This window comes from Amphiura filiformis, chromosome 3 (genome assembly GCF_039555335.1).
Source record: "Amphiura filiformis chromosome 3, Afil_fr2py, whole genome shotgun sequence".
Taxonomy (NCBI): domain Eukaryota; kingdom Metazoa; phylum Echinodermata; class Ophiuroidea; order Amphilepidida; family Amphiuridae; genus Amphiura; species Amphiura filiformis.
Genome location: NC_092630.1, coordinates 73,423,208 through 73,448,451, shown reverse-complemented (window position 1 = coordinate 73,448,451; position 25,244 = coordinate 73,423,208). Strand labels below are relative to the sequence as shown.

Here is a 25,244-nt window from a genome sequence, read left to right as displayed (position 1 = left end):
AAAGCGACGCCGCTATTTCAACACCAAAACTAGCATTAAAACTTGTTCCGTTAGCAGTAATTCGGACAGGGCCTACTTTTCTTGTGAAATCGATTTGTATAATTTCATATCTATTTTAGTCATTAATAGGCTAGCATCTTTCATTTAAATCAGAACATGTCAACCTCACGAAGAACCTGGTCCCTAAGGACATCACGTTGTCTCCAGTAGCCATATACGTTTAACCGGAACTCATCACCATTGCACCTTTCGCGCAGTGATTTAGTGTAATACGCCCTTAAGCCTCCAGCATACTTTCCTGCCGCTTGCCGCTGCGGCAAGCGGCAGGGCGTTTCAACCAATGACAAGCCTTGATTGTGTCCGTTTGTCTGCAATACGCGTGCGCCACGCCGCTCAGCGGCAAGCGGCAGGGTAGTATGAAACCAGCATTAAACTACAATACATCGCATTGGTGTAATTTTAGTCGCTTAGCTGTTGGCGACTAATGATGACGTCATTTAAGTGACGTAAATGCGTAAATATAAATAGTGGGGAGCGCAATGTAAACAATAAAAACAAGTGATAGTGAAAGAAAACCGGGACGAAATAATACTGTTTATGTTATAGGAAATTCAGGAATTACAGCAGTCCAGTGTATATTTGATTGCCGTTTCCCTGCGTGACAGGTGAGTTCAAGTTTGTGGCTCAGTCTACAATTCATGATATTTTGTGCACGAAGCAGCAAGATGAAGATGTGTGTTTTTTGTGTGTTAAGCTTATTAAATTTAAGCTTATCTTGCTCGAGAACTCTCGAGCTCTCGAAATTGCCAAAAATAGTTACGCATTCGATTCTAGAGTAAGTTGCTGTTGTTTTGCCAGTTTTTCGGTCGGTCAGCGTTGCAATTTTTTGCAACGGGGGTTTATTTATTTATTCTGTTATAAATGTTGAAATTTAGATGAATGAAATTGAAAATTATTTTGGCGATCCTGACTTAAAGTCATAAGGGAGCGATCGTTATTTATGGCAGGGGGGAATGGGTAAATTTAGGGGAACACGAAATTTTTTGTGGTCTTGAGGGGGGAACCTGAAATTTTAGTTGAACCAGGAGGGGGGATTGTTAAATTTTAAATGGAGAAAATTGGGAAAACAAGGGGAACGCGAAAATTTTGAGCGGACGCGAGGGGGGAACGCGAAATTTTTGTCGATATTTTTGCCAAAACACCCATTCCCCCCCCTGCCGTAAATAACGATCGGTCCCTAATGTACGATCTTTTTTCAGAATTTACCTTTATTTTTTTCAAAACCGATTTTTTGGCATATTTGTAATACTTACACATGTTCTAACTTAAATCTATGAGCAAACTGTCAAATTCGTCCTATTTGTAGTAAAACGGGAGGATTTTCTGTTGGTCCGACATAAAGTCATAATTTTTTTAGATTATGACTTTATGTCGGCCACGATCGCAAACCGTAGTCTCGTACAAAACTAGTTGGTTACGCTCCTCCACATGTGGAGGGAGCGTAACCAAACTGGCAGCGTAGAGGAGACTAACTCTGAAGCCGCACTCGCTGTCCTAATCCAAATAGTGCGAGATGTTTCGAGTGATAGAGGTGAAGATTATGATGTTGTTTCTTTGCAAATTCCCAATGTTTTTCAAGCGTCCAAATGTATTGGGAACTTTCATAATGATTGTATATTATCATTTTAGAAGAAAAAAAGAAAAATCTAAAAATTTAAAAAGATCGTACATTAAGGCTTTAAGTTTTAGACCACCCGAGAGCATTATAAGTTTATAAGGTACAAATTGCAAATTTATCATATTAAACTTTCGCAACAAGGAGAAACACTAGCAACGAATTTGCTCATGGATGCCCTCGCATTCGTGGCTAGTGTTCTTTCAGTATCAACTTCGGGGGAAACATATTACGAAGACCACATAAATTATAACATTTGACAATACAGCATAATAAACATATGTACCCTGAAATAACCCCCTTTTATCTGTACTAATTTACCATTCTGTTAATACTAAAATACGTGTTGTTGACATAATCAGGGCCGTGTCACTCGTATTCAACCCCTGTATAAAAATTGAAGTCACTTCGGCAGTTTGAGTGACGGTTGCTAGGGAGTTTGGTACCCATCGGAATGTTGATTGACAGTTTTGGGTAGTTTGGTACCCTAATTTTTTCCAAGATGGCGCCCATCGACTGCCAATTATTCGGACCCTTTCCAGCAAAAATACAGCTTATTTAGCCAGTCTCGTCATGGGGTCATCGAAGAGAATATTTTCCTAGCATATTAAGCTAACTCCTCAGCTATTTGGTTTTTCACGATATGATAGTAATGGAAAGATTCGACCAAATGTTCGCCGTTTTTTCGCCATTTAATTTTTTGTGAAACGATGACGTAAACATGCATCATCTCTTCCACAGGTGATACACTCCTACACGTACAGGGGTACTATGCCATCACATGCATTATCTCGCATAGGCTGAATGACTGACTTCATTTGCACAAACGAGTGGCTTATCCTATAGTAAACTGAGCTCAAAAAGAAACTTATAATTTTTCACAAGGTCATATCTTGAAATCATGTCCATTAAATTGAACCAAAATTACACACAGATTTACTTCAATACTCTACTCTTAACACATGTCAGTAACCAAGCAGTAATCCAACTGACACAACAGCAAAATGCACTGACATGAGACAGCTTCCTGGACCACATTCACAGCCCAGCCCTGTTTCATGAAAAAAGTGTATGAAAAGCAGAAAGCAGCACCGTTTTATCATCTGTGCAAGGATCTTGTGTGCATTCTCCCAGAATTTTTGTCCTGTGTGCCAAATGTTGGGCTGTGAAAGTGAAGGAAGTCCAGGAAGCTGTCCCATGACAGTGCATTTTGCTGTTGTGTCAGTTGGACAACTGCTTGGTTACTGACATGTGTTTTGAGTAGAGTATTAAGGTAATCCTGTGTGTGATTTTGGTTCATTTTGATTGACAGTATTTTAAGATATGACCTTGTGATTCACAAGTAATTAGTTGTGAAAAATTATAAGTTTCTTTTTGAGCTCAGTTTATATAGTACGGTACTCGAGAATCCTTTGACACTGTCAATCACAGTCTTCTTCTTAATAAGCTCAAGAAGTTTGGCATCAGGGACAATGAACTCAACTGGTTCAAATCGTATCTCATAAGTAGAATGCAGTCAGTAAAAGTAGGCAGTTCTTTATCAGATTTAAAACCAATTAACATTGGAATTCCACAAGGGTCTATATTAGGTCCTTTATTATTTATTATTTTTGTAAATGATCTGCCTGATAGTGTTATATGTAAAACAGTAATGTATGCTGATGATACTTCATTGCTTCTTAGCTCATCAGATCCTTTATGTCTTCAAAACAGTCTCAATTTTAACATGCGTACAATTGCCAGCTGGTTTAAAAAGAACCACCTCACTTTGAATATCAGCAAAACTAAATTGATGCTTTTGGTACCCCTCAAAATCTTAGTAAGTACCAAAATATTTCTTTAATTTATGAGGGTGAGACTATTGAGAGAGTTGACAACTTCAAATATCTTGGAATTATTTTTGATAGTCACATGACTTGGTCACATCATATAGATTTAATTGCTTCCAACGTTTCTAAACGTTGTGGTGTTATTCGTCGCGTGAAATATTATCTTCCAAATTATATTCTCAAAAAACTTGCTGATTCTCTTGTCATGCCACATTTTGATTATTGCAGTCATGTTTGGTCCAACTGTTCACTTACTCTGTCAAGTAAGTTACAAATTCTCTTGAACAACCTTGCCAGAATTATTCTTTCTGCTGATATCAGAACTAATATTGATTCAATGATGTCTTCTCTCAAGTGGCTTAAACTAGATAAAAGGTGGAATAATCATATTCTTATTATGTTATTTAAATGCCTTACTGGCAGAGCTCCTGATTATCTTTGTTCCAAATTTTCATTTACCAAATTCACTCATGATCATGTCACAAGAGGTACTTCCTCCAATTCACTTGTTGTTCCTCAATTTAACAATAACTCTGGTAAGAGATTGTTTCAGGCGAGAGCAGCAAATCTGTGGAATAGTTCTGTTGATGTTGACACTCGCACTAATTATATTTCCTTGAGCCTAAGTGAATTTAAATCAAGAGCTCTCACAATCCACACTGTTCATTGATTATCATATTTTTCATGATTCTTGTAATTTATTTATACATTGTAATTTGGTATTGCATATTTTTCTTGTAATATTTGTGTAATAAATGTATTTAAGTGAATTACACCTGTACATGTATGTCACAGGGCCTCCAAGAATAGCAGTGCTTTTACACTGAAGGAGCTACCCTGTATAAAGAAAGTTGAAATAAATAATAAATGACATAATTCTCAGGTAGTATGTCCCATTTCAAGTGTGGTAACAAAACCGGTGATGTGAGCTCCGAAATTTTTGCGTAGCATAAGTGCTTGATGTACGCTCGTTTTGACAGCGCGTTTGACATTGTTTTATCGGTATTTATATGCTGGTGCATCTTTGTACCGGATCCGCATAACAACCATATTCGAGCATATACCTCGGATCTCTACCGCAAAAATTTTACTTTTTACTGTATTTTTAAAGATTTTTCTCACAAATAGTGCCGAAATATTCATGTGAGCACACTTTTGTTACCAGCTCTTTTACGTCAAATTCACATTTTTTGTGTAGATGTTATCTTATGTTAAAGGTCTCATATGGAGTGCAATAATTATGAGCCATGGCCTGGGGGAGGGTAAAATGGCTCCCTTCTTTTCCGGTGATCGCATGTGTAATGAGATACAACATGTGGGTAGCAAGACCCAAACCAATTTGGCCACATACAGTCAACTCGGTCCCATGCCAATTCGGCCACAAACTAATACGTCAAAAATAGCTATAAAATCGTGAATTTTGGAATAAAAGGTAGGCCTACATGTATGTTTGTACAGTTGAAAACATGTTTAACCTTAGAGAATATGCTCGACTCGAACAAGGTTAAACATGTTTTCAATGTTTTTTTGGCGAGCCGAAACTTTATTTTGACGTAAAAGAGCTGGTAACAAAACCGGTGATGTCAGCTCCCGAAGTTTTTGCGTTGCTCAAGCGCCTGACGACGCTCGTTTTGACGGTAATTTACGCTAGGGTATCATGCATTTTCAAGCGTGTTTGACATCGTTTTACTGCGTGACGTAATTCTGCATTTATTCAAGATGGCGAATTTCTCGAAAAACGTAATGTATTTTACCCCGTAATTTCCCTCATTACTCAAAACCCTGCCCTCTTTCACAATATTTTAGCTTCTTGGATATCATCGGAAACATAGATTAGTAATATTAGGTAGGTCACTGTTTTTTCAAAAGATTTTTTAGATGATTTTTATGATGAAAAAATTGATGTTTTAAGCTTCTTTTCAAAAATTGGTTTTAGCTTGTTAAAAAACGGGTAAAAAAAAATCGTTTTTAGCTTGTTGAATATTTTTGCTTTTATAGTTTAAAGCAATTGACTCCTTACATGAAACTTTTAGTTTAAGCTTGATTAGAATATTAAACCTTGATGAAATAGTAATATTTGAGCCCTATATAGCGCGGGTGGTCTAAAAATCAGGTGCGCCATTATTTTGATGAGTCAACTGTATCTTTTGAATTAAGAGTGCCTATTTTGAATAATCGAAACTTTTGTTGAAGTGCAATTTTGCAACATTTTTGATGTAATCGCCAGTCGTGATTGGCTGTGTTTACTTCTAAACCACCATTGCTTTACATAGTGTCATGCTCTAGCGAATCCGACTAGATTTTGAATGCAACAGTCTCTAGCCTCGAAGTCGAATGTGAAGCTCATTGGTGAGCAAATTTGTGGATAGACTTCTCCAGCAAAGCTGATCATGTTATGCCGTACTCATCCGCTGTTTGTAAGACACATGTTATTGGGAGCGGAAAACACCAAATTGGTGTTTTATGACCTTTGACATCTTTAATTGTCGTTACCGACAAGTCTTTCAATTCGTGCGAGTGTCCTTGACTATGCTTCAGTGGTGGTGGTCATGAAAGGATTCAAGAAAATAGAAACTGGAGGATGTATCATAACACATTTTCTTCAAATGATAGTCATAAACGACCAATAGATAAATGACTGACTACCATTGACAACTGAGTTCCGCAGTCTATGGCTGCCGTACCAAGATCATGCAGTGCATAGGTCCGAATAATTCAGTCCCAGCCAGAACAAAATATTCACTTACGGTTGGTCTGAACCCTGGAATTATGGAAACTTTCGGACCTCATAACTGCTAAATTATTAGTCTAAAGAATATAAAAGTATACATTTTTAGAATGGAAATGACTTGATAAATTCATCTGTGAGGTCCAATTTGGGCTAAAATGCTCATTTTTGGAGAAAATCCCAAAAAACAGGTTTTTTTGCCCAAATTTTTAGGACCCGTATTTTTATTTTTTTGAATTTTGACCAACTTCACCAAAAAATATTTGAAATTTGGGCGAAAATCAGGCTTTTTATGATTTTTTTTAAATTTTTGACCATTTTTGGTGCAAATTTCTCAAAGTTGGTCAAAATTCAAAAAAATAAAAATACGGGTCCTAGATATTTTTATCTAGTTTTTAAAAATAATTAAAAAACATTTTTGGCCAAACAATTTTTTTTGTTAAGCTGCTTGTGAAAAAATTTGGGCCAAAAACCTGTTTTTGGGATTTTCTCAAATTAGCGATATAATACAAATTTTATGACAAATTATTAAAATTTGATATTTTTTAAATGTTAGATATTTTTAAACAGTCCTCGAAGTAAACTTTATAAATCTAATGATATGTACTAAAAGTGCATGTAGCTGGGATGAAAAGCCGACGATCAATTGAAAATTTTGACCTTTCATATTATTGATATACATTTTTTCCCAAAAGACCTAATTTTTTTGGGTGTTTTGGGAAAAAAAATTCCATATCTTCAATACGAGAGGTCAAAATTTTCAATTGATCGTCAGCTTTTCTTCCCAGCTACATACACTTTAAGTACACTTTAAGTACATTACTGTATCATTAGATTTATAAAGTTTACTTTGAGGATTGTTAAATATCAAAAATATCATTTTTTAATTATTTGCCATAAAATGCATATTATATCGCGAATTTCAAAAAATCAAAATTATTTAATATCAGAAGGACATTCTTCGTATTCAGAATGCAATTCGATATGCCCGATGTGCTCTCATGTCCCACAAAAAATACTGTCCAAACGTCCATACCCCATCGTGAAAGTCATATTGTAAATTTCTATTGAATACATGTAGATTAGTATTTCTTTTCCATAAAAATAAAATGTTAGCTTTTACTGTCAGTATGTCCCCTTTTATATGTAATTTTGAGCTCCAATGCGTGTTGCACTGGCAGTCGTAATATGGTATGAGTTGATGTGTAACGCATGCCATGTGTACTGGATGTGTTATGAACAACTGTGCTAGTGCTGGTCTGCATTTTATACAGAACTGTAACTGCTGCTAGTGCTACCCATCATCTGTGAGGCAAGCTGGTGTTGAGTCTTGATAGAGCAGTAGCTTTTTCAACTCTGGTGATGGTTAATGCTTTCTTTCTTCTTACAATGTATATCATTTTTGTGAAACGAATGTATGTTGATTTTTTTTCATTCTTTTATTTCTATAGTATAGATCTATGCAACAAAATGGCCGCTACAAAAGCAGAACAAGCATCAGGTCCTCAGGAGCAGCTAGCTAACCAGCCAATGGTATCCCAGCAATATGTTGTAACCATCAATGGTGATATATCAGGACAGCATCCACCTGTAAACCTCAAGGCCATAGGTGTGACAGCTACACTTCAGTTAATTTCTGCTGCTTTGGTGGTAGCCTTTGGTGTCATGGCTATTCTTGCCCTTTGCATCAGGGCTATCGATGGACTGTCAATTTGGACAGGATTAGCGGTAAGGATTTCACTATACTTCAGTTTAATGCAAGTGTCAATTTTAAGCTTGACCCTACTCACCCCAAGCCTCAACATATTATCGACTTCGATCCAATGCTGATGATTGAGGTCATACTTTTGTTTGGTCAATCACCTGACCCAGGTCAATCATTGGCATCAAATCGACATCGATAATATGTCAAGGGCTTTAGGTGGGTAGGTTCAAGCTTCAAATTGATGAGCCCCAATATATTTGTAGTCTGTACAAATCTGGTTAATAATTATATTTTTAACGTCAAATTAGGAATTCCGCCTTTTTATCCAAGTGACTTGCAATTAAACCTCAAGCTAATACACTGGGATCAGGTCCATGGGGTAATATTGTAACATTTCTTTGACTAATATTCAGTCAGTCAGCATGATGTCACTTGCAATAGATTTTATCGCATTGATTGTTTTTGCCTGGATTTGGCTGTTCCATCTTGCACTCAATGGCGTAAATCACAAAACATGCCATAAAATAAATACCTCTTGATGAAACAATTCCAAAAGTTCCTTTTTTACGAGGGAAATCAATTTAATCAAATAATTAATAAAAGAAAATGCAAATTCGTATATGCTATGCGGAGAAAATTGAACTAAAAGGCCCTGTACAACCAATAGGGAGTTCGCAAGAGTGTCCTCTTTGACAGATACACGAGAAATAGGTAAGTGCAATAGATGGAACAACCCCGACCGAGAGAATTACAGATGCCCCTCAACATTGAATTAATATTGAAAAAAAAAAAAGATGATTGAATAATAATGAATGAGTCCATAATGTTGACTTTTTGTTTTTATCACAGTTCTTTATGGTTGCTGGCATTTTGGGTCGTGTAGCAGTAAGAAAGAAGAATAACTGCACAGTAAGTATTAAAAGAGCATTTCGTGGTCCACAGCCTCATCCCCCACTTTCTCAAAAAAGTTGAGATTTTTATATCACTGGAAACCTCTGGCTACATAATGTTTATGTACAAAATATTTCTTGCAGATTAATTCGTTTAGCAAAGATATCGTGAAATTTGAATTTCGTTCTGGTGCACCAGAACGAAATTACAACGCATTGTCTATGGAGCAGTGTAATACACATAATCATGCATAACTCATGAACGCAAAGTCGGAATCAACTGAAATGTTGGAAATAGGATTTTTTTCGTGGATATCTACTGAAAAATGACATAAATAGAGGATGCTAGGATCACGAAATACTCCTTTAAGTGATGTGTCTTGAAAAAATGTTGTGTGTGTGTGTGTGATCACCAGATGCCTGTGAAGGAAAAATTAGGTCGGTTTTGTACTCAAAACCACCTGAATATATAATTAGTGTCTTTTTGTCTTGCCAGAAAAAAAAAGAGACTGTAAAATCAGTTGAATGAATTACTGTTATCCACTATCCAGTATTAAGTGCCTCTAGCTCATGGATTTCATGCAACGCAGCTGGGCAGTTGAATTCCAATTACATTCAAACATTGGAAACTTCTTATGATTGTGTTGTAAATCGAAATCCATTTTGATTTACACTTGATACTTCACAGCTGTTTGAATCATACTTGAATTATATATTTTGCAACCTTAAGAAAATGATGGTATCTAAGAATTGCATGATACTGAGGTCTTAAGGCATCAAAACCCTAGGTGCCATGTGCAAACTTATGTACAATAACTTGATGGTGCATGGCTATATGGTGTTTGTGTGTGTGGTGGGTGGGTGAATTTGGGGAGGGTGGGGGTATGTGTGTGAGAGATAGATAGACAAAATGGGGAAAGACAGAAAGGGCAGGGAGAAAAGAGAGAAAGGAAGAAAACTTGAAGGAGAGTTAATTCATCATAGCTGTAATTAGATTAAATATAAATCTGTTCATCATAACTATTCAGTGTTCTTAATAATTGTGCCAAAGATAATAATATACTTATTTAAAATGATTATTTTTTGTGTTGCCCTTATTAGATCATAGCTTACATGGTCTTATCGATTCTGTCAGCATTGGCATCAAGCTCATTGGTGTTAAGTATTCTTCCAGTCATATTCCTAGAGGGTCCAACACCTTATGAGCCAATATTCGATCCACCACTGAAATTGTCACAGGTAAGAATGTGTTTTATAACACCATGTGAGTTGGTCAGCACCTTGATCTACTTAAAAATGTGGCTTAATTCCTTACATTACTTCATTGAATCACTTAATTGTAAAGCTTAATCACTACAGACCTTTCTTATTTTTAATGTGAAGTAGGTAATTTGTAAGTCTGTTTAGCCAACATAATGCTTCAAGAAGAAAGTAATGTTTTTTCACACCCAGTTGCCTGGTGCTTCATGATTCTTCCTGCTTCCTCTTACAGGTGATAGTCAGGCAAGCAGTTCAATGACAGAGTGAAAATTACTTTTGAATTAAGAGCAGACTAATACCCATTTCTATTATGGGATACAATTGCATTTTCATGTTTTGGGCTGGCACTCATCAATCAATCAATCACTGACATTTATAGAGCGCCAAAAATCAAAAAAGAATTTGCACTAAGGCGCTATAATCTAGGCACAAAAAGCAATGAATAAACAAAGATTATACAATGAAGGTGAATACCCTGTGATACATAGTACTACTACAACAAAATAATCATTAAGAGCGAAAATGTCATTGGTTGTAAGCAATAGTGAAAAGATGATGTTTCAAGAGTTTTTGAATATATTCAAAGATCCAGCAAGTTTGATGTGATCTGGCAGTTGGTTCCAAATGCGAGGAGCGTGGCATGAAAATGACCGGTCGGCAAAAGTTGTGTGTTGAGTGCGAAGTTGAACAAATTGAGGTGCAGATGAAGATGTGGAACGGAGCCGTCTGGAACCAGTATGAACTTGCAGCATGGCAGACATGTATTCAGGGGTTTGCTGGCGGATGGACTTGAAAACCAGAACAAGGACTTTAAAGTCAATACGTTGTTTGATGGGAAGCCAATGCAAGTCGATGAGGTCAGAGGTGATGGGATCATATTTACGCTTCCTGGTAATAAGGCGAGCCGAGGTGCGTTGAATGTTCTGAAGACGTTTTAGCAGAGTGCCAGTTATACCAGTTAGTAAGCAGTTACAATAGTCCAACCGAGATGTAACGAGGGTATGGACAGCGAGTTTAGTGGCCTCGGTGGTGAGCATTTTGCGGGCTCGACCAATATTGATGAGTTGGTAATTGGCAGCTTTGGAAATATTAGCGACTTGAGCACTCATAGTCATACCGCGGTCAAACATGACCCCAAGGTTTCTGACATGGTTGCACTGAGCGGGAATGTCAACACCAGTGATTTTCACAGAAGGTAAGTCAAATTTTGCCAGTTGGGCTCTGAAACCACAAACTAGAATCTCAGTTTTGTCGCGTTAAGCTTTAAGAAATTTGTAGACATCCATTCCTGAACTTCATTTACACACTGTTCAAGTTTGGAGACAGCACATTCAACGCCATGAGCAGATGTTGGGCACACAGATATATAAATTTGTGTATCATCGGCATAGGTATGCAGTTCCATATCATACTTGCGGATTATGGGGCCAATGGGCAGCGTATATATCAGGAACAACAGAGGTCCGAGCACGGACCCTGAGGTACCCGTGAGCGAAGCAACTGAGAGTCGGAAAAAGGCCCCATTGATGCAGACACGTTGTGTCCGACCAGACAAGTAATGAATTTAACCAGTTCAAGGCAATGCTATCTACCCCGAGAATATCTTGAAGTCTCGCAATTAACAGTTCATGGTCGATGGTATCAAACGCGCTACTTAAGTCCAATAGCAGCAGGATAGTAACGCCCTGTCTTTCCATGGCCCACATGATGTCATTGTGGACCTTTACAAGAGCAGTCTCTGTGCTGTGATACTGTTTATAAGCGGATTGCAATGGCTCATGAAGATGATGTTTTGACATGTGCTCATTGAGCTGTTTGGCAACGACACGTTCAAGCACCTTGGAGATGAATGTCAGGTTGCTAACTGGGCGGTAGTTTTTAAGAGTGTTATGGTCCAAACTACTTTTCATGAGCAGTGGGTTAATGATGGCAGCTTTCAAGGGAGCTGGAACAAAACCTTCCATTAATGACATGTTAACAATGGAGGTAATTGCAGGCAGCAGAACATCTAACTGTTGCTTAACCAACCACGAAGGTAGAGGATCCAGAAGACTGGAAGGACAAGGAGACTTTGTGATAATCTCACTGACATCAGCAACTGACACAGTGTCAAAGTTACTGAAAGACAAATTGCAATTATGCTGACTACTTGAGATACCAGTGACATTAGATTGCATATTGGATCTAACTGTCTCAATCTTAGACATAAAGTAATTGGCAAACTGGTCAGCCAAGTCACTGGAACAGTCATGATCAGGAAGTTTTGTGGTTTTCTTGTTGTGCAATACCTCACCAATAATGGAGAACATGGTCTTATAGTTATTACCGCACTCAAGAATCTTGTTGTTAAAGAATGTGCACTTTGCATGATAAAGTGCAACATTATACTTGTTACGGAGGGCTTTGAAAATCTCCAAGTCTACAGTCAATCTACTGGAGATCCACTTCCGTTCAGCTTTCCGACGCTCACGTTTTAATTGATGCAAGGAGTCTGAGAACCAAGGCTGTTGTATCCGTGGAACGACAGATTTTGTGCGAGCAGGTGCATGCAGATCTAACAGGCTAGAAAGAATGTCGTTGTATTGATTAACTGCATCATTGACATTGGTGGCAGGAGATGTCGTTAAAACAGATGATACAATGTCCTCTTTCAATACAGCAGGGTCAATTGACCTGTATTTTCTAGATGTTATTGTCTTCATGGGGATTTTTGGTTTTGCGATTTGTAATGTACAGGCGATGAGAGCGTGATCGGATATTAAGTCGAGAACACATGTGTTTTTGACAAGATTGTCACTTTCACGAGAGATCACAACATCAAGCGTGCGCCCACAACGATGAGTAGGCCCTACAACAAACTGTGTAAGACTAAGACTGTCCATTAAGTCAACAAATTTCTGTGTGTTATGGTCATCCTCAATATCAAGATGTAGATTCAGGTCACCGACTAGCACCAATTCACCTTGGGAGATGGCATAGTCCTGTAGGAACTGAGAAAATTCCTCAAAGAATTTTCCAGCGATGAACTGATTTTTGGCCGATGGATAAGGACGATAGACTGTGACAAGCGTAAAGCATTTAGATCCACAGGTGAACACAACATCGCAGAATTCAAAGTTTGTATATTGATGGTTCTGATCGCAAGATTTTGATACAACTGTGATGCCTTGTTTGAAGAGGATTGCTATCCCTCCATGTGGATCCCCACCGCCTCTTGGTACATTATAGATTTCATAACCAGGAGGTGTAAGAGAAGATAAGATGAAATCATCAGATTCGTTTCCAGCTAACCATGTCTCGGTAAGAGCAAAGATGTCAATGTCATACTCAACAAGCAAATCAGTGATGATACCTCGAGTTGCTTTACTTTTGACTGACTGGCAATTCAATGAAAACAGTGATAAATCATCAGTAGCATTGGCCTTATACACAGTAGATTTCAATTTCTGTCTATGCTTCAGTCCACCTTTCTTTCCTCTTCTTGTTGGTTTGACTCTTGAAATATCCAGCGCACATAAAGTGTGAAATACTTCCTTGGGTAGAAAATGATGGTGAGTGCCATCATTAAGAGATAAGAGAGTTTCTCTAGAGTAATTCTGTACTTGAGGTGATTGATCCATGATCAATAATTGATTAATTTGTAATGGTCCTTGCCACACAAGGATGATATCTGTGCAAATCCAAAATCCAATACAAATCAACACATGCATAGTGTCTTATGGTGAAATAGTAGTATAGATGAAATACAGTGGTGAAAAATCTAAAATCCAGAATATCACCAAAATGTAGCAATTATCCACAAAAACTGCATCAATGTATAACCAAAATGTTCTCTGATGATAACTAAAGAAGATGGTAAACAACTTTTGCAGTAAAAGTGCCTAGTGACTGTGTAAAGTTCTCAAAAACACAGAGCTCTGGAGAGAGCAGCCTCACAGCGCTCACTCATAGAAGAAGGAAGAAAGTACATGTAACAGTTGACACCAGCATGATGTGGCTGCGACTGGCTGGACACATTAACTACTTATGTATCTGGATGTATTTGAATGTTTTAATAATGTTTACTTGTTCTCCTCAGCTAGATAAAAAAATTAAGCTATCAAACAATCTGTGTCTGGATGCACTTGAATGTTTTAGATAATATATGTATGTTTGTTCTCCTGAGCTAGATATATGAATTACAATATCAAACATTTTTTATCAAGTATTTTCACTAAGTGCATATGACCACCACAGGTTTTAGCCAGGGGGGAGAATTTGTATGTGTCAGCCCACAAACATTATCATTTTCAATAAATACGTTAAACATCAATTATTTATTGTTGTTCTTTAATCAGAGTGGACGCATGGCCATTAATGTGGCCATAGTGGCAATAGCAGCAGCTGAAGGAATTATTGCTATTGTAGCAGCTGCTTTCTGCTGTAGAGGGACATGTTGTGCACCACCAAGAGCTCTGGTAAGTCAGTTTGAAAAACAGCTTCATATCCAAATCCACTCTCTCAGGTACCATCTGGTCATATCAGTACTTGCTCATATTATCATTGGTCAGCTGTAAAGCAGTCGGTCACAAGCTGCCTCCAATGAGATTTGTCTTGAGCTGCATTGTTAGGTCGTCTGAAGGAAATTTCATGTATTGGTGGTGTTCAAGGTCATATACAGAGGTCAAAGGCCATTTGAGGTCAACTTGTAAATAGGCTGAAATGAAATATTTGGACTCTCATGAACAGTTCAAAATCCAATTGCAACCAAACTCAGGCCATAGTTACACTATGGGAACTTTCATGGGATCCTTCATGTATTGGTAATCTTCAACATCACACACTAAGGTCAACTGTCATTTGAGGTCAAATTATAAAATAGCCTGAAAATGAAAAAAATGTCTATCTTTAGATGACCTATCTGGTTATAGGCCTGTCGATTAAGTTTGCAGTGCACTGGTGGTTCAGGACTCTTGTCTTCCCTGTCTCCTTGTGCCATGTTGAGAATCATATAAACATAAAAAAATGTTGCCCCTCCTGAACCTGCAAATGCTCCTGGTTCCTATGGAGATCTTCATGACCAGGGGCAGGGCAACTTTTTATTGAAAATTGCCAGGGTACTAAAAGCACAAACATTTTAAAAACAACATAATATTCATTTTTACTCTGCATTTGCCCCAAGTTGATGTAAAATTGTCCCTGGTTCAAGACAAAGACATATGAACTGGAGGCAATTTTCAAAAGGAGTTACCCCTGCTTCAGAATATCTTATTTTGACCTCTAAATGAAGTCCCTGGCATCCTTTGCTTTAGGATCCTTATTTTTTCTTTCAAGGTTAGTTTTGCCAGCTTTCTACCCCATGCTACATGGTGAAGAGATTGCAGCTTGAACATCTTTACCATTGATAGTGGCCTTACTTTCAATTTAATCTAGAGTGTGTGAGCACCTAGTCATTAGTGTATATTTGTATCCTAGGTCACATGCAATACATTTGGTTGCACCATAGGTAACCAAAGAGTTTTTACCCAAAGAGAATTAACTTGAAACTATTTTTGCCCTTCTAGCGCAATACACAAGCATGGCGAAGTCTGTGCTCTTTGGGTGTAATCTCTTGGATTGTAATTGATTTGTTGCTCAGAATAAAGAACTCACACTGTACTGTTTTGATGCCCTTGTGTGTCAATCCAATATGGTAGGTTTCCCATAGCATTATTAGCATTATACATGGAGTGTCATAAAAGTGTGCATTCTTTCTATTCAATTCTTTGCCTATCATTGACAATTTTAAGTTTTATGTTATTTTCAGCAAATACAGTACAGTCCCGCTGTACCATCTGGATCATTTGTGGTACCACAAGGTAAGAAAAATAGGGTAATTCTGAAATTTAAATATTTGTCACACGTTTCTTATTCATTCATTCATTCATATTTTATTTTGCCAATCACCAATCAATAATACAATGTACAAATGGAATTCAATAATAGTGATAATGATAATAAATAACCAATATAATAATATTAATAGTAACAATCCTGATAATAGGAATAACATGATAATAATAATAATTATGTACATGAAATGGCAGGATGTACCAGGCACGAAATGGCCCGTTTAAAAAAAGAAATACAATAAGAATTAAACTTTATACTACAGTGGAAACCCAGATTGAAAAAAAAATGGGGATGGTGATAATCAATCAATAGACAATGTAGAGAGGGCTTATTATTTCACTGCTGAAATTGACTGATTTGGCAAAAAGATTATGTGCAAAATAGTATGAATAAGAAACCTGCATTTAAATAGAGAAAAGCCAAGTGATATGTAATCCAGAAAGATATATATGCCAATATTTATCAGCTGTAGCATGCAAATAGGAAAATGCACAAAAAAGGAATTATCAAAAAGACAACAATTAGTACAATTTTAGCACACAGGTCATTGATATACTTTTTGCATATTAAACAATAAGTACAAAACTATATTTCATAGCATAAATTTACCCACTTTCACCATCCAAGAAACACATATGTGACCATCCAGCACAATTGAGCCCGGAAGTCGCCAATCATCATTTTTGAGATATTCAACCAAAATATTCTGCTTGAAATTAGCTTTTATGATGTATATCATGTTTATAGTACTTGACATTTAAGTAGTGAAAAATCAATAAAACAGTCAATAAATGCTTTGTTTCCTATTGTTCAATGGAGCATATCTCAATAGTGGCACTGGCGACATCTGGGCTCAGTTGTGCTGGATGGTCACATATGTGACCCACTCTGACATAACTAGGAACAAGTCACATTTTTGAAATTACAAGATTTTAATATAAATGTAAGCACCAGACAATAGCTTTAAAATGATACCAAACTTATATAAATAGCATCAATACTTTTCAAGATATGAATAATTGTGTAAATGATACCTTTATATGTTTGCCCAATTGGTATTCTGAGAAACGTGCCAATTAGTTTTTGCTTTACACAAGATTGAAGCATCCTAGTTCAACTGGTAATTATTGATTAAACAAACCTCTTTTTAATAAGCATTTTCAAGGATTTGAAAGTCCACTTAGTCCTATAGTCAAATACCATGAAATCAAAAATGTCAAAATTTGGATTTTTTTCTGGGAAGTTATCTTTAGAAGCCTGTAACTCAAAAACATGTCTGGGGACTTGTTCCGGGGTTTTTTGGAGTGGGTCACGTAATCACATATAAGTGAATGATATCAACAACAAAACTGGTTTTACAGAGACTCAAAAAGTGGATCTATGTCATCATATTTATTCCAAACATACTGATACACATTTTTGTTTCACCCTGTAGATGGCCAAGCAATAACCATGCCACAAGGACGAAGCCAAACCATTGTGATCAATCCAACTCCGCCAGCTTCATATCAGCCTGGATCTCACCCAGACCCAAACAGCGCCATGATGCCTCCTCCAGCATATGTGGTGAGTGCCCCACCTCCAGCATACCAAACCAATACAACGCAACAAGCAGGTGATACAGCAAATGGACACCAAGGTGCTGTAGGACGTGATGCAACAGAGGATGATGGTACTGATCAGCAAGCTTTGGTCATGTAGATTAATATGGTTACAACAAAATGTAATGAGAAACTAAAGGGGCATGCAGACTGACAATCCACCTTTTCTCAAATAGTTGTCATTTTGTGGGGGTTGGTTTTACAATTGTTACCAATGTAGTAATTTATCCTTGTAATGAGTAAGTCAGAAGCTGTATTTTCATGTCAACAGGTACGTATGCAGAAACCTTAGACACCAGGGTGCGCAGCGGAACCCAGGGTGTGCAGCAGAACCCAGGGTGTGCAGCAGCAAGATTAGCCCCCAAATAGGCTGATTTTTCATGTTTTAGGCATTGACTCCCTTCACACCACTGGATAAGCCCCTGGTCAAGAGAAAAACAGTTTTAAGAAGTTGGTAGTTTCTTGTTCCTGGGGACAAGAAACAATTCAGACACCATGCTCAATTGCTCATGTTAGCATACATCACTTGAGAAGGCATGGCTTAAGGCGCTATTTCTTGAAAACGGATGAATTATTATCATGGGTGCAGTTAGTCAATCAGTTTACTGCAGAATACTTCTGTGATGTCCCTTTATGATGAAGAAAGTGTCTTTTCTAGTGTTTAACTTGTTAGGGTAAAGGATAAAAGGGAAACATATAATTATTAACATAATTTATTAACAGACACTGAAATACACCATTGTGTGTACAAAGTGATAAAAACAACCAGTGGACAAACACAAAACATGAAAACATTTGAAAACAAATGTAAATCAGGGAAAAATATGTGCTTTAAATGCTTCTTTAAGTGAACAATGGAATTACAGTTCTTAATTGATTTGGTAAAGAGTTCCATCCAGCTAAGGAGCATGGGAGGACGCTCTATCACTTGCCTTTTAATAGGAATTTTAAGATTAAGACTTTTAAACAAAGTTCAGTGCAGTTAGATTTGTCAAGGTCTAATGATGTAGATAAGCAAGATGAAGTATAACTGGATAAGTTCTGTACATACGAGAGCAGTCTTATAATAAATTTGTTGTTTAACCGGAAGCCAATGAAGATCCTCCAAGAGGACAAGGGAAAAACTACTCTCTGAACAAAGATAATGTAAATTATGAATATCTAAATTTTAAGTGTTTAAAACATAATAATTATACTAGTCAATTTATATTTAAGTATTTATACCAAAGTTATCATGTTTTATTGATTATTTTGTATTGATAATATTTAGTATCATATATGTATAATTAGTGCCTTTATGTATTCATAGATTACACTTCTGTGTATCTGGGGTTTAAACATTTACACTGGGATTCAGAGAAGAACGGCACTCCCTTGCTCAGATTGACGTGAGCGCCCTGTTTATGAGGGACATACACGGAGCTTTGTATTCGCTTTAAGGGCGCTGATCTGAGCCGACAAACAATTTCACACACAATCGGCCAATCAGATTATTGGTGTGTTGCTATGATTGTCAGACGATTGATTCAGCCAATCAGAACCCCACTTCTGTGTTTACACTCTGCACTCTCTCAAAATGTAAACAAGTGCCGTTCTTCTCTGACAAAAATTTTTAGTAGATTTAATCATTGTGTGTGTGTGCAAGAGTATTTACAGAGAAATAATAGCTGCTGTTTGCATTTTCACCATCAGCTTCCTAATACCTTAAAACATTTTCACAGCATTAAAATGTTACGTTTGGGAGGTAAACCATGTTTCTGCGACATAAAAATTTTGTGAATTTGTACAGTTTTTGTGTATGAAAATTTCATGAATCAACTGCACTCGCAGAATTTGCACAATTTTCATTTATATGAACTTTTCATGCTTTACAGTAATATTAAGTGATTCAAATACGTAGATATCAAAGTAGCAATTTGGTAAGCAATGCAATACAATTGAGAAAATCAACAAATTACAATATGCTGGTAGTATGCATTTTACACAAAGCAGCTATTCAACATACAATGTTCTTGCACTTACATAATAAATTGGTTTAAGGGGTTTGCTTACATGAATCTATTTTTATTGTGAATCTAATAATCATGTGAAATTATTGAATCTAGGAACTATATACATCAAACTATGAAAATAAATGTTATTTGGAAATATTTTTCACATAGTTGAGCGATATGAGTGGCTTGTTGTGCCAAATCAGTGCTCATTTTGTTTCTTCTATTTGATGTTCACTTTTAAATCTATCATGAAATTCTCAAGATATCCGGTTCCTGAAATACAACCAAAATTATTCAAACTGAATTGAATGAAATATTTAAAATAATGCGACTACTTCTTTTGACCATAACTCAATTTTTTCTCTACATAGAATGTTTTCTTGTTAAAATTGCATTTCCGTTCCCATGACAAGCCAGATTGTGGTTAACTTTGCCAATAGGCTGAGGCGGGCAACATATCACAAAGTACCCTCTTTCTTGCATGTATAGAAAAATGGGATCAGTGTAATTCAAGAAAGTGTGAGGCTGGTGATGTTTTTATATTCAAGAATTACTTTTTAATTAAGATGTAGCCCTGTTGCCATCATGATACATCTGAGTCACTCAAGGTGTGCAAATAAAGAATAGCAGTCTCTTGTCACCTTTACTTCTGGATCATTGAATTTGATTTTGAGAATTTGGGACTCCAGTTCACTCCACCATATTGGCATTATACTCATGGAAGGGTTATTCCTATTGATCCTCGGAATTAATTTGGCATATGCTTGCCAAACTTTGATTTAAAGTATGCCAACTGTAAATATTAAGCATTACCATGCACAAACTTTGCAAGTGCTCATGTGTAAAGGTGTCAATTATATGCCACAGAGGTACAGTGTTTTGGTTTCCAAGAGTTACACATGCGGCTGTATGGAATACAAGTTCTCCCAATCTGATATTATTGATCTGGATGTTGTTGGGAAAATAGCTAAATTTTTTGTTGTGCCCAAGAATGTAACATGGACTCCAATCTACAGCCTGGTGGTCAATTTTAATGATTAAAAAGTGGCAAATTAGGAAATGATAGAGAAAGCCGCTCTCAACAAGCAGGTTGAAAGCTTTTGAGGTAAAAGGAAAGTAGTAGCAGGATTGATTTTGATATTGAATAATTTATGTGTTCATAGAGGGAGGAGAACAAACCACATGGCTTTCAGACCTATTGAGGTGCTAAAGTGTATATTCTTGATCATTTATTGCATCCTAATCCTGGTACTGACCCCAATCCTGATTAATAGACTTGTAAGAAGTTTGCTTATATTCGCTATGTTAAACATATCAAGTGATTGAAAAATCAAAATAAAAGTTTTCTCAATGTAGGAAATTATTACCAAAGGAATTAAAGGACCATATTGTATTATATTATGTATTCAGAGCTCTATGTATATAATGTTTTAATATTCTGTACTAGACCTTATTATTTTCTTTGTTCTGTAAATTGTGTAAAATGTGCCTTATACTCGATATGTTAATCCTTTTGTAGAGTTTTACGAGGGATTATTGTGTACATGAATCTGTGTCTTAATACTTAGTAACTTGATGGTGACCAAGCCCCCCAAAAAGTGGATCGTGTCAATAAAGTGAGTTTTTGGAATACCTCTTGATTTTGTTGAATTCCCATTTCCAGTGCTGTGTAATTTTAAAAGAAAAAAATTGTGTTATTTCTCAGAATTGTAATAACACTAATATTACAAGAACCCTTGTCATGAATCTTCAAAAATATACATGGAAAACAAATTGGTTTTCTTTTCTAACTTATACAGCTTTATCAAAAATGTTTTAACATGTTCCTGTTTTGTGGAATCAAGTCACATAATGCATGGAAGAACAGATGATTGATTGTATTACTCACTGAATAAGTAATGCAAGTAAATACTATGCAGGGATGTGTTGCAAATATTTGTGCCCATCTGTTATACCAATGTCCCTCTTCTGAAGGTCAATTTTGGCATATTCTGACACCTTCCTACTCAAACCAAACTTGAGTACTGCCTGGGGCTGTAAGAATTTATTTTAAAATAAAAGTTAAAATACATTATAAAATGTAATCAGAAATGTTTAGTACTAAAACAAATTCTCTATATAAATGATAAAATTCTGATTTTTACGTTCATATTTTTCTTACAGGTTTTTATTGTTTGATGGAGTGCATTTGTATATGAAGATATGCATTTTAGTGTTATATTTGTACTTTCAATTACAGTAAAATAAAATTGTGCATCTTTGAAACAAAACATTTTGATGATTGGATGATATTTTAGTGTGTGCATCAATCCAGGGTATAACCAGTGTAGAACAGGAGAAAGATTGCCCCTCTGAAAAAAGCATATTTTGACAAGATCAGGACAAACATTATTGTGAGCATGGGCCTTTTTGGCCAAAATTCACTCTCGCCGAGACAAAAGTTAACTCGGAAAGATACTTTACTAAACTTTCTTGGGCAGGGCACCTTCTTAAAAATTAATTAACCAATTTCTGAGAAGGCCCTACTTTTGACCTCTTCAACCAAGTTAGCTACAGCATCAAAAGTTGCTCCCAAAGGATGGCAGTGATGGTATGTGTGCAAGGCTAAAAAAAAGGGTGGGGGTGTGCAAGAAAAAAATTTGAACAGTGCTAACAAAAACTGGTGGTCCCAAAATCCTGAAAAAAGATTTTTACAAATATATTCAAAAAATCATATTTTTCACTTGAAATTCATATTTTGTTGAAAGAATTCTCTTAATCTGATTATCTAACAAGTATCCACTCCAGTAGTCCAAATTGACAAATGTCCCTAATGGAAGAAGCATTATTTAATATTTATGGGGGAAATTTGACAGACCAGACCTTCCCATTTTTCCCACTAGACGGCAACACAATTGTTTTTGGCCTAATAATAAGACACAGTCACACAAGAAAATAGAGCAGTTAACCTTTAATGTAATGCAGAATAACACACAATTATGTGTTTTATTGACAGTCATTGAGTACAGAGACACACTTGAGTCCTGGTGGGACCAGGTTCATGGAAACTGCTCATCAAGCCAGACTGATGCCTATGTAAGCATGCTGGCTTGTGGAAAGCAAATAAATTGACAATAAAGAACAATGTAAAGAAGACCATCCCAACAAAAGATGAAGAATTTCACACTCAGCCTTTGGGTCAAGAAATAATTCTGAATTCAATCTCCACTGCCACAGAGGTTTGGTGTTCGATCATCTTCCATAAAAGCGAATGAGAATTATTTTCCAAATCAAATTTTCACCATACTTTGATGATCGAGAAATTGGTAAACAGTATTTAGTTCACCTAGGTTTAATTATCATTTAGGTATAGGACTTTTTAATTTTTCCAAAAGAGCAAACAAGGCAACTATTTTATTATATTTCTACATTTTCATACAGTATTCAGCATAGCAATAGCCATATGGAGAGTATAGTGCCCTCAATAAGCACACGCTCCAAAGAACTAAATATCCATGCTAGCAAATATTTTCCTTTTTCCTATAGACCTTTAAGAAAATATATTAATTTCCTGAAAATCACATGGTGCAAAAATGAAATTTCTTTTGAAATAATCAAACATTTTGTGCTATGAAAATACTGTGGCTTTACAGTATGGTGAGAATTTGATACGGAAGAAAAGCAACAAGAAATATTCTCATACTTGTTCATATATTTTAACTGATTTCTCATGGTAAATTTGCCTAGTGATTTTTGTATAAGACTAGCTCAATATAGATGAGGTGACAGCAATGTTCATTTAAAGGATAAGGGATTGGTCTATGATATGCTTGACGGAACTGCATATGATAATTACACATTTCAACAAGCCAATATTGCCCTTTGTCTGATCTGGGATGCTTTTTTTTTAATAAAAGGTCCTCAACAAAACAGGATGTGTGTGCATATTGGAAGGCAAAGAACAATGATGACTGCCAACTTAAATGAGACCTGCTTCCACAAAATGAGAGTTGGTCGTTTCTAGACCTGCTCGCTGCTGATTTGGTGTTTTCGATGCACACCTGTACAAGACAGTGGCATGTCTTTGTGATTCAGGCATTCTGCAAGCCAGTAGGTCCTTTAGAAATGGGGCACAACATGCACAATGGAGCAGGGCCGTAGCAAGGTTGAAAAATGTGGGGCGGCCATCACAAATGTGGGGCGGCCAAATTACAAATAAAAACATAACAAATTTCTAAAAAGTGGGGCGGCCATGGCATCCCCGGCCGCCCCGCTTGCTACGGCCCTGCAATGGAGCATTTACAAATGACACACTAATGGTTTATACAGGTGCATATCAAACAAAGAACATCCACTCAGCAGCCAGATCTTGAAACAATAAACTTGCGAATTTATGCTCATTTTGTGGGAGCAGATCTTAAATGTTTGATATGAAGTCATGCATCACCTCATCTATAGTATTGACATTTGACAACATTTTTATCACCATAACTGACACTACATGTACAACATGAAACCAAAGAGATTAGATGGAGGCCAAAATAGAGAACCTGTATCATCTGGGTTGCTCTCAATAAATGCCTTCAGTACTTCATTTTGGTCCCCATGTATAACAATCAAAAATCTGTATGTGTAAATTATGAAACACAGTTATACTGTTTAAGCAGCAGACGGACACGATCTTTAAAAGTTACTGTTAAAGTTTTTAAGCAAAAATGTTATACATATATTTACATATTTTTACCTGTTAAAATACAATATTCATATTCAAATTTCATCCAAGTTAACTTAATAGCTGAATGCATGAAGGTTGTTTATTTACTTCATTATTATGAAGATGTGCAACCTTGTTGCATTCAACTGATTATTGTTATACTTTTACAGAAATCATTTTCTTTAAAATATCAAGGTGTTATTATCAATTTGTACATATTTAAAATATAGGCTCAATCATGAATTTACATTTTAATCATAAAACAATTAGGGCTTGAAATAAGCAGGAGCAAGGGGCAGATTCCCTGCTAAAAGGCAAAATGCCTTGGTTCTGAAACAGAACTGTGTGTATTTGTATAGACCAGGGGCAATATTTGCACAAAAACACCCAAAGTGGCTCCTGGATCTGAAATCCTTATTTCAAGCCCTGAGAGACAATGTGTTCCACTCCAAACTATCCTTCACACCCCATGTTTATAAGGTTTAGAGTTAAGATTTAGAGTTAGGGTTTAGTAATAGGATTTGTTTCAGGTCAGAGTTACTAGTTGGAGGTACACATGATCCAGGCCAGGGTTTATTCAATTATCAACTTTACATCTGCATAATGTGACTGCAGTTAGGGTGTTAGCTAGAAATTGAATTTAGCCTGTCTTCTGAATTTTCTTGCCTGTCCTTTGTGTGATCTTAAAACAACTACAGGTTGTTATAAAAATGTATGGCGAAATTGGACCATACCCATGATATAACCCATCGTGTATATAGTGTACACAGTGTAAGACGCTGTCTACTCATTTATTATCCAGTAACACGATTGGCTAGATCTTCAAAGGTTCCAGCTGTGCTGTACGTGTGTGTTGCCGCATGCATACCGAGTATTCCACAATGGACAAAAATTAGTTGTAAGACCTGTAGGCATCAGTGGTGTACTGAGGGTTGAATGAATTCAAATGTGTAACATGTTGCTATGACATTAATTTGCGCATTTGATTTACTTATAAA

General features: G+C 36.5%; 1 protein-coding gene across 1 annotated transcript; it reads left to right on the top strand.

Annotated features, from left to right (window-relative positions):
• Nucleotides 1-467: 467 nt before the first annotated feature.
• Nucleotides 468-22,042, top strand: LOC140149094 (uncharacterized). The gene is made up of 7 exons (XM_072171260.1): nt 468-665; nt 7,684-7,960; nt 8,787-8,846; nt 9,929-10,066; nt 14,425-14,544; nt 15,873-15,924; nt 17,394-22,042. The coding sequence occupies exons 2-7, from the start codon at nt 7,703-7,705 to the stop codon at nt 17,657-17,659; spliced, it is 894 nt and encodes a 297-aa protein (XP_072027361.1). The 5' UTR covers nt 468-665; nt 7,684-7,702; the 3' UTR covers nt 17,660-22,042.
• Nucleotides 22,043-25,244: the final 3,202 nt, after the last annotated feature.

Coding starts and splice junctions, on each gene's coding strand:
- LOC140149094 (XM_072171260.1), top strand. CDS start 7,703: ATGGCCGCTACAAAAGCAGAACAAGCATCAGGTCCTCAGGAGCAGCTA. Junction 10,067..14,424: donor CACCACTGAAATTGTCACAG/GTAAGAATGTGT, acceptor TTCTTTAATCAG/AGTGGACGCATGGCCATTAA. Junction 14,545..15,872: donor GTGCACCACCAAGAGCTCTG/GTAAGTCAGTTT, acceptor TGTTATTTTCAG/CAAATACAGTACAGTCCCGC.